Raw genomic sequence first — 15,279 nt, forward strand, 5'->3', positions numbered from 1 at the left:
TTCTTGTTTGTCCTTGGATATCACTACATCTTTCCTCACTGAAAGCAAACACACCTCACAAGCTGAGGTGTGTACAAAGTACCTGAAGCAGCAGAATCTCCACCATCTTTAACGTTTYGCCCGCCGTTTCTCTGATCGCGTTGTTTTTTTCCCAGTAAGTCTGTGCGGTAATGTCTCAGAATAGCAGCAGAGAGGGGTGTGCATCAGCTGAAGATCACATGCCTGTGTTATCATCATGCAGCACCGGCTCTCTTGGAGCTTGTGATCAGCTAACTCAGGTCAGGCACTTACTGAATTCCAAGTGATACTTCAAAGAACGGTGCTAAAYGGGATGAAAASAGGCTTGAGACTAAGATTTCTGCTGAATGTTGGGTGATTTAACAACCATTCCAGGTTTAACGCTTATACCAAGCGCTACGGTTTAGAATTTTGTCCATCAACTGATTTTTTATTTTACTGAAAAACATTCTGGAAAAACAGAATGTAGCTGCTGGTTGAGGTACTGCAGTGTATCTGCAGGTTTCAGCAAGTCAAACGTAAGACTTTAAGGCCTTTTTGAATAAAACGTGAAGCGTTTTATTCCCTATATTTATAGGAAGCTATAAATATAGCGGATGGTTGGGAYTGGCAGCAGAAGTGAGCCAGTTGCAAAAACAAATATCGCCCAGCCAACTGGATATACGCACCAATGATTGTCCCAAAAAGGTAGCTAGATGACTAACTAGCAAGTGTATATTAGCAGCTACTTCCTGCGCRCCTTCAGTCAGTCACTTTTAAAAAAAGAAGGAAAAAAAAACTACATACAAGTCGAATAGTACTGCCACAACATCAGACCTGTAATTAGCATRTTAAAGACCAACTTAGATTATTTTTTAATTAACTTAAGACAATTTAAAGCCTTCAAGTTAGTGATTTTCACCTAGTGGCAATTGGCAATTCAATTTTTCCATAACAGTACAACGCCAGCTCTGAATCTCTGCGTTTCTTTTGAGCGATGACCCCGTTGTGAGGCACCTGCTAATCCAGCCGGACGCCGGAGTCCTGCTTSAGTTAATCTGATCATCCGTCACCTGCTGAGACATGAAACCCACCCTCTAGACTTATTTAATCTCCACATACAAGCAGGCATCAATGCATGGAGAGTCACCCTCTAGCTAGAATTTYCAGGGTTAGATTACGATACTGCAGTGAAAGCTTATTATTGTTAAGTTTTAGGGGATTTTTTACGCATTTTTTCTTGGGGTGCCAACAAATTTGCCTGCATCCGGAMACTTAAAATGAGATGATTGTCTTACTTTCCCACACCTTTACATCTCTCTGCAAGTYCTGCAGTTTACAGGCAATGTCAAACTGGTGAAAGAGTCCACGGAAGTAGGTTAGATGGCGTTGATGRCCCACTTTGGAAAGAACTGTGTCGCATCTCCCAAGAGGGACGCAGCAGAAAGGTCTCTCTTCAATTCCCTCGTTTTTTACATTTACAAACAGATTTCAAACACTCCTTAATGAACAAAGCTGAAACTAAAYAAAACTGCTCGAATGACTAGTAGCGAGCAAACAATTTGGGACAACGCGCAAATGGAGAGGTCCGYGCTACACCTCGACGGTATCGACAGCATGTCTAAGCGTGTTGAAGAGTTGTGTAAATCCATACAACAGATAAAAGAGGATAATGAGATGTAAGGGAGAGAACAGATCTATTCATCAAAGCCTCTTTCTAACACACTCAGCAGATAGGAGCAGAAATGTTGCATGGCTGCTTACTCTCCAGTTTTGAGATTAAAGCTTTGGTTGCTGGCAGAAAAAAAAAAAGTTGAGATGTACAGTTTTTTTTTTTTCTCCTTACAGTCTTCAAGAGTCCGGTTACTAGTGTAATAATTTTAAATCACACTAATATTTGTGTTAGAAGTGTTTGATAATGCTGGACTTGATGCTCTCTGCGTCCATTTGATTAGCAACGAATTGTTAGCAAAAATAATCTGAGTAAGCGCAAATGAGGCCAAGTTGGTTTGAATAGCTTTTCTTCTTTGTTGAATAAAATCATCATATGGGAACTGTAATTTCTATTTACTTTGATTATCTTTGATGTTATAATGTATGACAAATCAGGAAAAGAACCACATAGAGGAAATATACATTTTTCACGCCGTTGTGACTATAWCAACTTGATTTTCATCTAGAAAACCAAAGGGGAATAAGCCTCAGCGCCGCCTATACGGGTGTGTTGTTTGTCGGCGGCGATGATGAGGCCTCTGAGACGTCTGCTAACTCCTCTGGGCTGAAGAGGCTCTAATCCCAAATGAAAACGATGAAAACAGGCTTCATATGACTGAGAAAAAAAAATCGAGGAAGCTGCACAAGTTGCTTCTGCTTGATAAAATAAAGTTGAGATCAATAAACGAGGGCATACTGGTTCGGTTTTAACAACTCTTGAATGTTGCCTCGTTTTTTTCCCCCACATCCTCACGTCGCACCTTCATTTTCTCGCTCGCCGTGACTCCAGCGTACGCTGCGGTGGTGCCCGCTGCCAATTAGTGTCCTCCACCTGTCACTGTGGGTCACCAGTGCAGGCATCTGCTGGGTGTGAAACCGGCCATCTCACTTTCATCAGTGAACTTTAGACACTGCTGCCCTCTCTCTCTTTCTCTCTGTCTCTCTCTCTCTCTCTCTCTCCGCTCACACAAACACAAGCTCTTGCTGTACTGGCCTGAAGTTGACCTTGATGGTATGGTCACCATGTCAAGTGGTCAGAAAGAGGGAGGAAAGGGTTGCATATGATATCCTCTAGCTCAAACAGTGCATAACTGTCTAACYCAGTGTTTCTCAACCCTGGTCCTCACCGCCCCCCTGCTCTGCGTGTTTTAGATGTGCCTCTATTCCAGAACAGCTGATTCAAATGATTGCATGACTATCAAGTACTGCAGAAGCCTGTTAATCACCCAGAGATACAATTCAGGTGTGTGGCAGAAGGGAAACACCTAAAACAAGCAGGACAGGGGGGCAGTGAGGACCAGGGTTGAGAAACGCTGGTCTAACCCTACATTAACCCTTGTAAATAACTGTACAGTCCAAGCCCCATTGTTTGATATCAGATATCAAACAATGGTTTACAGTAACCGAGTTACGATAACTCAACTACAACAACTCCTATATCTGGATTTCGATTGGGAAAGCCAAAGTCTTCTTACCAACACTGATCTCATCATCCAGTACGGCTGGAATGAGTGTAAAACACAACCGTTGCTGCAGGAATGATGATGACGTTTAAAACACCCCACCAAATACTGAATACAAGCAAACCTTTTGAGTTTGCAATTCTTTAGGAATCGACTTGATCGCAATATGTTCTGGTGCTCTACCATACAACTTCAGCTGCTAGAAGCTGGCAGGCAGCTGAATACGATGGCTAAAGAACTCCGATCATCAAGGACTGATGTCCTGCAGCTTTTAGACATGTCCTTGATCTTGGTTTRTTATCCTGTTTGTGTGTGTTTTCAGCTGCTGTTTATCACTAATATCACAATGTCAATGTCTCATCAAGTCAAGATGGGTTAAGAGGGGAATTTATTATGCAGACGACGCAACGGTTTTTTAAAAATCCCTGCAAACACGTGTCCTCACATGGGACCAGGAAGTCACGCCAGGCCTGGATTGTGACACAGACCAGCAGTCGTTTAGACAAAGAAAGAACCAGAAACCCATTGTTCTGCAGGTCCCCTAAAGATTTCTGCATTTTTGTTGCCTCATTAGATGAGGCCAATTAGGAAGATCTCTGTCTCATTAAAAAGGTTTGGCCCCTGGGAGACAGCCAGGCTTGTCTGTCTAGCTGTTTGTAGCTCCCAAGGTGAGAGTGTGCATCCGTTTCGACTTGACAGGGACTGCATGGAAACTGGTTAGCATGTTTAGGAGCGAGTTCCATCATTTTTCTAATAAGAAAGTCATTAAGGAAGCCCGGAGGACGCAATCAATACATGTCTTTGCGCCCAAATGTTTAATTTAGATCAGGCTAAACACCATATCTCTTAATACATTAGCAATGTAGCTAACATATTGTGGCRAGCATCGGTGACCTTTTTAGATGCCACTACTGACTTCCTGAGCAATGTATGCATTTGAAAGGATGTAAGATGAGACAAGGCCGCATAGGCAAGCAAATAAATGCCTCTCTCAGAAAACCTGAGTCCGTCTCTAAGTGATGATCAAAAAGATGCATCAATAATTAATGAGACCACTACTGAAAGGTCAAGAGCACAGCGAGTCTCCTGCCTGACTCGCGATAGATCTGCCTTCAGCTTTGCTGCAGAGGCGCTCGCAAACAGCAGCAACTACTGCAGCAGCACTAAGGCAGTTTGAGTCCAGCTGGCTTTGAAATCAAATGTGAGGAAAGAATTGATTCTGCAGCACTGATTTAGGCTGCCGTTTTCTACGCGGAGGGGAGGGAGKGAAGGGTGGCGGAGAATCGAGCACTTTATCAGCACTGTGGGCAGCAGAGAGAGTGATGGAAAACGAGGATGACTCAGAGCTAGTGGGTGGACTTAGACCAGGTGAGACATTGGTACAGCAGATGGGCAGTTTTTCAGTTCTCGGGCTTTCCATTGTGTGTCAGGCGGCTCATAGGGCGAAGAGCAATRAAAATTGATTCTATTGTGGAAGAAAGTCATGGTGGGGAAAAAAAAATTACGAAGGGTTTTTATTTTGTAACTTTCCATAATGAAATTAAGAAATTCCATAAYTRTAATGAGGTAATAAAACAAAACAAAAAAAATTCCTAAAAAAAGATTTTTATCTTACAGAAATAACATCTGCTAACTTGAACTGTTCCCTCGTGAGTGATTTTTATTTTCAGACTTGGAATATGTTTAAATGAAATTCCAGACCCTTAAAAGTTAAGTAAATGTTGCCTATAAATGGATTTCCAATTACTTAGTAAATAGAAAACAGATTGTAGAGATAAACAATGTTGTATCTCACTTACGTTAAATAAACTGTGGAGTACTGGTAGATGAATTATGACTTAAAAAAAAATAAAATATAATGTTCTCAATGTATATTGAAATAGATTGACTCAGTAGAGTACTGTATTATTGCAAAGATAATGTACCTGTTTTTCTTTGCTATTATTTTTGCCTGTTTTGTGTTTAAAGGTGCCTCTGTATGAATGGTTGACRCTTACTTGCTTATGATATATTGAACTGACTTTTGAGAGAAGGAGCAGACTAAGATTTTTTTTTAATTCAAAACTTTTGTTTATATCAACATGTGACATATTCATATTAAACTGTAAATGAATTAAAATAAATAAATAAAAGGTTGGTTTTATTTCCAATTTCTGTTTGGCTTTGGTCGCTAACCCGCACGAATACCGAGAGTCCACTGCAGCCTCACATTAGGATCAAGTCGGAGGGAACGCCAGCGATCACCGCGCCGCATGCATTCCCCTCCACATGTTTGCTCTGCCCAGGGTGTGGCCCCGTTTGAGAGGATTACACATAGGAATGCAGGCGAGCCCATCTTTTTAAAACAAGAGGCCATGGGCGTAAAGTTCATGTCCAACAGAGCGTCTGCAAGGTTCCAAACGACGCCGGTGCGTGCGCGGATGGTRGGGGTTCCTACAGTTCAAGTCGGAGGATTCGCTGAGCAAATTTGGCAGCAATTAGCTTCAGGGTTTCCTTACGACTTCTGTCTGAACAAGTTTATCTGGATTAACATTTGCAGTTTGTGTAGGTACGCCTTGAGTAAACAGTTTGTGACAAGTAGATTAGAAATATTAAACCACCATAAAGCCCTCTGTGTTTTATGGATCTGAATCAACCACCTAATCTTCAATTAATGGTCTGTTTTGTTTTTAAAAAAAAGTTGCACTTTCAAGCTATTACAAATCATTTTCAAATATTATTTCTAATCTATATAGTTGCTTTAATTATAAGCTGTCAAAAATATGTGTGTGTGTATATATATATATAGAAAGTCTCGCTGCTAAAATGGGTGAATTGGAGCAGAGAGGAGATAAGAATCAACAAAAGGCTAATGTCTACTGCACAGTCGATGTGACATCACCACATGACCGGCGTGATTGCATTTACTCCATTAAGGTAGGCATTCTCGCTCATTTCCTGCAGCCCCCACTTCCACTCTGCCCACAGCGACCACTCTGTCACGGTTGCCATGGCCACCTCGCAACAAGTACAGAAGAGCCTAAAGGGACAGGGGCTGTCAGGAGATATCCACGCAGGTATTTTTGAAGGAGCAAAGGGCAAAACATATCAAATTGTTTGAGTGCAAAACAATTCATTTTGCCTTTTTTTTCCCACGCAGCAGCCATAAATCTTAGTGTAATTAATTAAATTTTATATGATACCAACAGAAGGGAACACATGTATGAAGTGTAAGGTAAATATTGCATGGTAGCCAACATTATCAAAACAAAAAATCTGAAAAGTGTGGTGTGTTTTTGTGCTAAATACCCTTTTTTGTTGAACTATTAGCTGTTCTGTTTTCAAGTAAGGTGAGACGGGATTTTTTTTTCCAGGGTTGTTTAATTAAAGGGGACTGACACTTTTCAAACAGTCTGCCCTTTCCCTTCTACTTCACAATAATGCCCTACTTTATATTGGCCTGTCACATAAATTCCCATAGGAGGCACTGAAGGTTGCGATTGAAGGAATAATAACAAAGTGCTATTATGTTAAAGGGCATTTCAAAGCCCTGTTTTTGATCAGTCTGTTAATATAAATTGCTCAAATGTGTGTCAAGTGTCCCAAAATACTCACATAACTAAATACACTGGACAAAAATGGTGATACAAAGGGCCTCAATGCCAAGTGGGAAATCTAAGAGACTTCACCTAGCTTAACATGGCTACTTGAATGTATTTTTTAAAAAGCTGACAAAAGTAGCACAAGATTTGCTTTTTCTAAAAACCTCCCAAACATATGGTGCAGAAATGCTGAGACCTGTGCGACAGCATCATTCTGCATGCAAGGCAACCAAACTGAAAATGCAAAGCAGAGGTATGAAATTTTTCAAACGACGTTTATCTCCTCAAACCCACCCTTTCTCTCAGATGCGTCTCAGATGATTTTACTGTCATGAACTCTATATGGTTGAATTACAGTCTCAAAAGTAACACACACCAGGTCTAAACTAGAGCAACTTTTTCTCAGTTTCCAGAAGACGTCTAGTTTATATAAAATCAATAGTAATTTACGGACACATTCAAGTCATAAAAGTAAAGACGTTTTACATCAAAGCATACCTGTGTGAGAAGATAAATGTTGTGCTTTGGCAATGTTCGAGTTGAGAAAAAGCAGTAGGAGTGTTAGACAAAGTCCCATTGTGGTCACAAGAGAGATTTTAGCAAATTAGCCTGAAAACAACAAATGCCTCATTCACTTGGCGTGCTTTCCTGTCGTCGCGAGACAAGAGTAACACCTTTTAGTCGACTACTTTCTTGAGAGTTACCTTTCATTCCGCTTCTTCTTTGAGTGGCCCTGTAATCTGTGGCCAAGTTATGGCTGGCGGCTCACAACCCCGCCACGATAACACGATCGGATGAGAAGACCCGGCAAGATGATATGGGCGTAATGGGATGAAAATCAGTCCCGCGTTGAGAGAAACACATTTCCTAATGCATAATAAGGATTTCACTCTCTCAGGTGTCATGGGGAGACTCTTTGTGACTGAAGGGACAAGCTGGGGGTAAAATCCTGCTGTACAAAAAAAAAAAAAAACAGGAGGCTATTTTTTTTTATGATGGGGAGCAAGAGAACATAACAAAAAAATGAGAAAGAAAGAAAAAAAGGGACTTCTTCAGGCAGAGTAACAATTTCTAAGTTGGGTCCTAACCATCATCTCCAAAAAACTTCTTTCCTTCCATCAGGGTGGGCATAAGATCTGCTTGATGCAACAACAAATTGGTCCTGATCCGAGTCAGATATGGGCTCGTTAAGCTACAACAGCGTAAAGGCTTGCATGAAAAGGAACGCCGCAAGCGACGCCTTAAATGAGCCTCACTCTGTTAAAGTCACAGCCAAAAAGGCAGCTGGCTGCACCAATTAAAGCAGCTTTTTAAAAATGTGTTATAAAGAAAAAAAAAAMAAAAAACAGACTGACCATGATGACTTCTGATGACGAGGGTTTTTAAACGCGTTACAATCAAAATAAAGTTTTAAGATTTTCATCTAATCTGAACTAAGCACTCCACATGTTTACATTTATAATGGTAGGACAGAAAAGAAGGCATTTTCCCAGCATCCCCTATTTGCTCTATCTGCAGATACAAAGCAAAAAGCAAAGGTATAACGTGTGAAGCTCGACACACATCTGTTTTAACTGATTGTAATGAACATGGGATGAACACGGTCCTGACATGGGTTTTTATACGTTTCGGTCGACAGTATCTTCGACAGAAATTCCACTATCTGCCTTTTTAATGTGTAAGCTGCAGCTTCAGAAGACAAGATAAAAACTCCTCACTGGTCTAGTGTGCTGCTCTAGTTTCTTCTGCTATTTATCACTGTCACATCTGCAGCAGAGAGAAGGAAAAAAATAACAGCCTCCTCTTAGATACAGCATGTCGCGCCTACTGTGAAGAAGCCTTGCTACAATTTAAGGGATATTCAAGTATTTGGCGTTAAATTTTGGACATACTACCTGTTAAAGAAGCATCAMTAGTGGAATAAATAAAGACTGCACCTGGAGTGTGCCRCTTCAATCGCTAAAAACCGTTTCCCAGCAGCCTCTGGTGCTTTTATGTCTTCCCACCGGTTGTAAACATCGTGACAGCTGACACGGATCCGAGAATAGACGCCCTGGAGCGACTCGAGGCGATCAGATGTTGGCCTGGGAGCGCGGATGATGGACAAGGCAGGGTGACATTAGAAAAACTTTTTGTATGAAAAAGAAAATAAAGACGCAGCCGTCGCTGGTGGCACTGAACGTGTCAACAGGCCTCTGTGGCCTTTTGCTTCATAGGTCAGAGCAGTCTGCTAACTGAGTACAGCAGGGAGACCCGACACACATGCTAATTTGAGCAGACGTCCTATATTGACCGACCAGGGGAAGCCATAAACTGTAATGTTTTATGTCACTTGTGTAGTTTTTTTTTTTTTTAGGTCACTGGGCCTCAAACTTTTATCTACAACACATGACGTGGTTATTTACAAGTTTGTGTCTGTGTGAATACATACCTTTAGCGAGTCAAAGCAGGCGATCACTCTCCCGTTCTCCACCTGGCAGCTTTTGGGTGGGTGGGCGAATTTGCATTCCTCGTCACTGCGCGAACACGTCCCTCGCTGAAACTGTCGGCACACTTCCAGGGTCAGCCATTTTGTGTCCCGTATCGAGGCTATGTTTAGAGCCATGTCGAAGGGGGTCTGATGGCCACGGGGCTGGAGGAAGGAGAGGGAGCCGCTCGGTTCGGGAAGGAGGAGGTGCCTCGACAAAGAGCTCCGGGTTAAAAACACGTGAAATCAAAAGTAAAACCAGTGGAACATGCAGCTAAAAATACTCTGCCTCAGGTCAGCGGAAGTGCCTTGTCCTTGAGGACAAAATAAAAAAAAAAGACAGGAAATCTGGTGGAGAAACCTGAGCATGGGATGAACAACTGTGTTGTGAAAGTTTGTCAGTCAAGCACATTCATCAATCATCATCAATCAGTAAATCTCAAGAGCAGACCTCTGGCGAGGCAGAGAGGTCATGCTTGTCTTAGTCACACCACTGTCCCCAAAATGTCCTTTTTATGAGTAATGACCTCTTTTGAAGGGGGTGGGTTGGGTGGGTGTTTGGGGAGCAAAGGTGGCCCTATTTTCAGGTACAATGGCACATTTTAGGACAGCACAAAGGTGTGGAGCTCTTCCCTTCGAAGCGCCTTTAAGCTTTGGCACCCTGGCCAGCGGCGAAGAGGTTCGGCATCAGCTTTAACTCGCACAAAAAGCGCAGACGAGGACAAACCAGGTGGGATTTGAAGCTGTGACCGGCAGAGACCACAGAGGAATATCCGGAGCTCTTCGGACCAAGTCTTCAAGTAGGGATGTTAACTCAAAAGGCACTTTCTGTCTGATCTGAAACAGAAAAAAAAATAGAGAAGAACATTTTTTTTGTGTGAAATTCCAATAAAAGTTTGTGGTTGTGACAAAATCTAGAAAGGTTCAAGTAGTTCAAGGCGATAAAAAAAAAGGCAGCTGCGCTATTTGGCTGAGTATATAGAGACTGGAAGTCCAAAGTCTTTCCAACATAGTCCCTACCAAAAACAGGAAATGGAGAAAAGCCCTTTGTGTTGTAAGACGAGAGCAAACAGTCCGAGTGGAGATGGAAAAGGAGCTGTGGGGTCTAGCCTGGCCCGTAGAGCCACACATGGTGCGACCAATAGAAAAGTGCAGCACTGCACTATTCTGGGCGGCCGTCCAGCAGCCACAGAGAGAGACTGAGACAGATGCATATGCCACTGCCAGACATGATTATGACGCTGCCCAGTGTCACACAACATTCACTAGCCTCTCCTCTCTCTCCGTTCATATTAGGGACCGCCTCGCTGACATCAGCCTGTCGGTTCACATTCGTTCGGGGGTATGTCGGTACGAGCTCCCTTCCTTGTCTTTCCTTGTCTTGCAAAGGGACCGCTCCGCATGTCTCAATGTCATGCAGTGAGAGAGAGGGGACGATTGATAAAGCAACAATCTGAGGAAGTGACCTTTCGCTYGGGAGAATGAAATCCATTACTAGGCTACTGAGCAGGGAGCGCGTTTCTGGGCACATCTGGAAATGTTTTGCTTGGAGAGGGGGAGGATGCTCCAAACTGGAGGAGGGTTGTAAAAAAAAAAAAAAAGCCTAGAGCTCTGGTTAAAAGATTATTATTTTACTATTCCATGTGTAAAAAAAGAATGAATGGAAAACGGAGTTTTGGCCCGAACATCTGGCATGTAGGCCAGCATCTTAAATTATTGAGAGCAACAAGCTAAGACTTGTCCTAGAGTTTACAAAGGTTTTGCATTTCTTCAGAAATATGCCCCTTAATCATTATAGAAGTAGAAGGGGCAGAAATAAAAATCGCCTTGGGGGTTAAAGAGCAGCTTCCTCCTTCAAATCACAAACCAAATGCAGCCACAAGCCGATAAATCCAAAACCATCGTCTTAGCTAATCATATTGTCCCACTTTAGTGCTGATAATGTGAAATGAGATCAGAAGCTTCCTTTGCCCGATCGTACTGACGCCCGGGCTCTGCTCTCTAAGGCGGGATTTAATTTCACATCACCCCCCCAGGGAGCCAACCAATCGCTGCAGAAAGAGACAGTCAGGTAAGAATCATGTCAGATCTGACCTTTAGCAATTAATCCCTTCTTATTTTTAGAAGCCATAAGATGTCGGCCATGAAGCTAACCTAATTTGTCACCCATGTGAGGAAGCGACGGCGCCCGTTGTCTGTTAAGTGACTAGCCTGAAATGATGGTGCATAAAACACCAGTGCGTTGCTTTTTACACGTTTGATTTGGACAGAAAAAAAACGGGGAGGGGGTGGCTTACTAAACGAGTTCTGACACACTGTGTCAGTAAGGGTCTGTCGGGGTCGCCTGAAGGGGCTCAACGAGCAACAATGAAAGATATTCAAAACAAACGGGATCGGCTAAAGATAAAAAGGTCCCTTATAAGGGTGGTAGTAAGATAAAGAACACATGCAGGAACATGACCACATATCTGTGGGCAGACTGATGACATTTACTCTATGTTTTTACAGTATAGAAAGGAAGTTTACGACGAGTTTCCCACCAGTGGGACTGCCTCCAACGAGAGCAACCGACCCTCCCTTTACATGTCGTTTTATGATTGAGATGAAATTATCATAGAAGATACCACCGGGAGCAAAAGTCCTGAACAATCGACCTCTCAGAATCATTGGGTGTTTTAACACCTGATAATCCAGTAGACTCGGTTCAATTGGGGACCGAAATTGCAACGTTTGTTACGTTTTCAGTTTGCTTTCACACTGCACTACGTCAAAGGTACCAAACACTTTGAAAAACGTGTTCACCTCCGACCTTACCTGTGGCGGCGCTGTACCAAAGAACCACAGGAGGAATGATATGAGAACTTCTAAAGACGACCGGAATACAAAACAAAGTTGGAATGTCATCAGATGTTTTGCGGTTGTAGGATTTCTCTTTGGTAAAAGGCCATGAGACATTTCGCCAGAGTTCGCTTGAATTGAACAGAGTTCAAGGTCAGAAGAAGGTAATTCTTTGGATGGAGGACACTAAAGCTGACTTCTTGTCAGGACAAAGCTAATGAATAAAAAGACAAAGGAATGGTCAGCTGATGGGGTAAAACTACACCTATCTATTCATTAAGAGTATGTCATATTTCTATGCGACACTTCATCCATCAGAAAATCCGTAATAGACTCTGAGCCATTGCAGAAAAGGAAATTGCAAAGTTGTGTTTGCATTTTACAGATATAAACCCTGTGAGGTATAATAAACCGCCCAGTGGACACTGGAACAGTGTGAGCAGTGTTAACRGAAATAGGCAGCAGAAAGTGAAACCTAAAGAGCTGGAGGTAGAAGCAGATTCTGTGCATCCTGTACCAAAATGGCCAGACAGGATGACCCAACGAACCCGGATGGAGATGTGAAGAAAAGCACCGCAGTACTAGACTTTGTGGATTACCGACGCTTGCTAAGACCAGCTGCCAGGGGCATTATCTTGGTCAGTCTGCTTAATTGAATGAGAGTCAGCGAGACTGGGGTGTCTCTAGTGAAAGTCATTGGCTTGACCTCTGAAAAGCAAGCATGTAACCCATTAGTCTGCTATCTGTGCCGGGTGGTTTATCTTTGTAGCTCGTGTTTGCTCAGCAGGGACGATAAGCTACCCGTTTTTAACGCCCATATGAACTTGAAAACAATGAAAAAAAAAATCCTAAAGATTGTGAGAGAAAAGATTATGAGCGACTGCATTTCCATTTATTACCATTTTACACATTTCATTTATTACCATTTTACACTGGCAAACGGTAGATGTTCAGTCATTTGCATGGCCAAGAGGAACAAGTGGACAATGTTTTCCATAAAGAGGGGTACTAAATGCAGAAAGGTAAAGTGAAAATGTTTCATTTCCCGAAGCTTATGAAATGCCTTTGGTCTAAGCTAAGAATCCTTAAGTTCTATTCTATCAAGTACCATTAGGTATAATGATGGGTGAGGGAGATCAGCACAGTCTATACCAGGACTAAGCTATGAGCATTTTCCAGAGTCAGCAGGAAGGTGAGCCCCATATCATAATAGCCTTAGCTAAACAAGGGTGACCCACATAGTCTATACCTCTGATATAGGACGATCTGTTTGGATTTGTTGTAAAATGCACTTTAATTAAGAAAAGGCGAGAGAATTTTTGCTTATTTGACTGCCTGCACTCTGTTAATAGATTTGTTTTCCCTAAGCATTCTTGTCTGCTCTCTGCTAAGTCGAAGGGACTCAGGCAAGTCATCATCTAATTATAGAGCAGTCGTCTGCCTGAGATGAATTGTGCTTCTCAGATAAATATGATGATTAAAAGGGTTTCCAAGGTAATTAATGGTAAAAACTGGATAAATACCACACTTAGCTTTACAGTTCTAAGCCCGGCTGACGTGTTTGCTTTAAAAACAACAAATACTTGAAATGAAGTCACTTGAAATCCCCCCTTTTTCCTCATGCGTAAGTCGTCTGAAGATAAAATTCACTTGAGATTTAATCTCAAGGTGGGGCACGTTTCTGATTTAGCCCGTCTACTTTCAACAGGAAGGGCCGGGACCGTTGTTCCATTTTAGAAAACACCCACTTCCCCTTGATCTGCGGCCAGGCGCATGACACTGCTCTGGCCTTTTCCACGTAGGGCGGCGATGTCCAATTCGCCACGCTCGGCTTTGGGTCGAGAAAGCGAAATTTGGACAGTTTCGGTTCCAGATCTGTCCAAAGAACTTTGTCCGGAAGAACTTTGTAAAAACTCTAGATTTGACTAGCTTTTCTGTGACACACTTGAAAAAGTGGAGTTCCTGACATTTGGACTGAGAAAGAGGCAAGTCAACTGCTGTGATAATGCCCGTTCCCCCAGGAGTTGAAAGAAAAAGTCTATGTTGGGAGACTGGAAAGCCTCAGAGCTCCTATGGATTTTTCCCTCTCTTCCTACATTTTTCTTTTCTTGTTTTACGTCTCACACCCTCTCTCTCACACAGATAAAACATTCCCTCAAGTCCCTCCCCACCCAGACTGGTATGCAGCACACTGCAGCAAAAGTCCTAAAAAAAAAATCTATTTAAAAAAAAAAAAAAAAAAAAGCCCAGACTGTATGACAAGTCATTCCCACCTCGGTTTATCCGTTTCCTGGAGCGCCGCTGTGTGCTTCTGTCTTAGTCCCAAACACAGGAGGCACCCGTTGGCTCCAGTGCGGTTCTCCCTTCAGCCCCAGCGAGAGGAGTTAATGACCATGTGAGCTGTTGTCATTCCTCGCGAGCCGCCGAGCACCGCAGCCAGAGGTCCATGCCTAGACAGGGATTTTCTCTCTCAGCGTCTCTCTCTCAGCCGCAGAGCAAAGCGAGCGAGGCAGGCGGGCGGGCAGGAAGCAAAAGAGTGTCTACTCAAACTATTTGGCTGTAACACTTCCAGCCAACATCCCACCTCCTCCTCCACCCCCCCATCCAGACACACACCCCTAAAGCCAGCCCCTTCCTGCMCACCAGCCTGTAGCTGGGTCCTGCCCCCGAACAGCCCCAGCCAATAACACACAGCATTGCTCTGAATCCCAGCTTTCGCCGCCTCCTGATTGGAGGAGCGCAATCCGACTGATRGGACAAATTCTGTGCTTACAGTCAAAACCCCTGAATGCTGATTTCTCACAAGGTATTTCCCCAATTTCACGCACCGCTTAACGTCACGAATTCAGATCCCGGAGAGCGCGGCGTTGTTTAAATTTGACGCGCGATCTGATTAGAGGAGCGGGCCGCGGTCGGGTGTGTGAGGGGGAGCAGGGAGGAAAACAAGCAGTAATCAAAGTGTTGCGCAGCCGCATAGTGGAGATCAGCAGTGTCCTTGTCTGCGTTCTATCGCCGCATTTAACACCATCCCCCCAGGAAACCGGAGCACTACACCTGCACCCTCCCTCCCACCTCTCTCCTCCACCTCCTCCTCTCAGCATCCGTCCTCCAAACTCATCCTCCATCCCAGCATCCCTCGCTTCCTCCTCCACTTAAGCACCTTTCTCTCGCCCTCCCCGTGGCTTCTCTCCATCCCTCACCTTGCACGTTTCCCCTGCAG

General features: G+C 43.3%; 1 protein-coding gene across 1 annotated transcript in view; it reads right to left on the reverse strand.

The window, feature by feature from the left end:
* LOC103475686 (muscleblind-like protein 2) overlaps positions 1-14,657 on the reverse strand; it is a 35,195-nt gene extending 20,538 nt beyond the window's left edge. Inside the window, exons 1-2 of the mRNA XM_008427494.2 lie at positions 14,333-14,657; positions 9,186-10,058 (exon numbers count right to left, since the gene is read on the reverse strand). Of these exons, the coding sequence (XP_008425716.1) occupies positions 9,186-9,359 (174 nt within the window). The 5' untranslated portion in view covers positions 9,360-10,058; positions 14,333-14,657. The remainder of the gene's footprint in view (positions 1-9,185; positions 10,059-14,332) is intronic.
* Between the last annotated feature and the right edge of the window lie 622 nt (positions 14,658-15,279).

Source organism: Poecilia reticulata, linkage group LG2 (assembly GCF_000633615.1).
Source record: "Poecilia reticulata strain Guanapo linkage group LG2, Guppy_female_1.0+MT, whole genome shotgun sequence".
In the NCBI taxonomy this organism is placed as follows: Eukaryota; Metazoa; Chordata; class Actinopteri; order Cyprinodontiformes; family Poeciliidae; genus Poecilia; species Poecilia reticulata.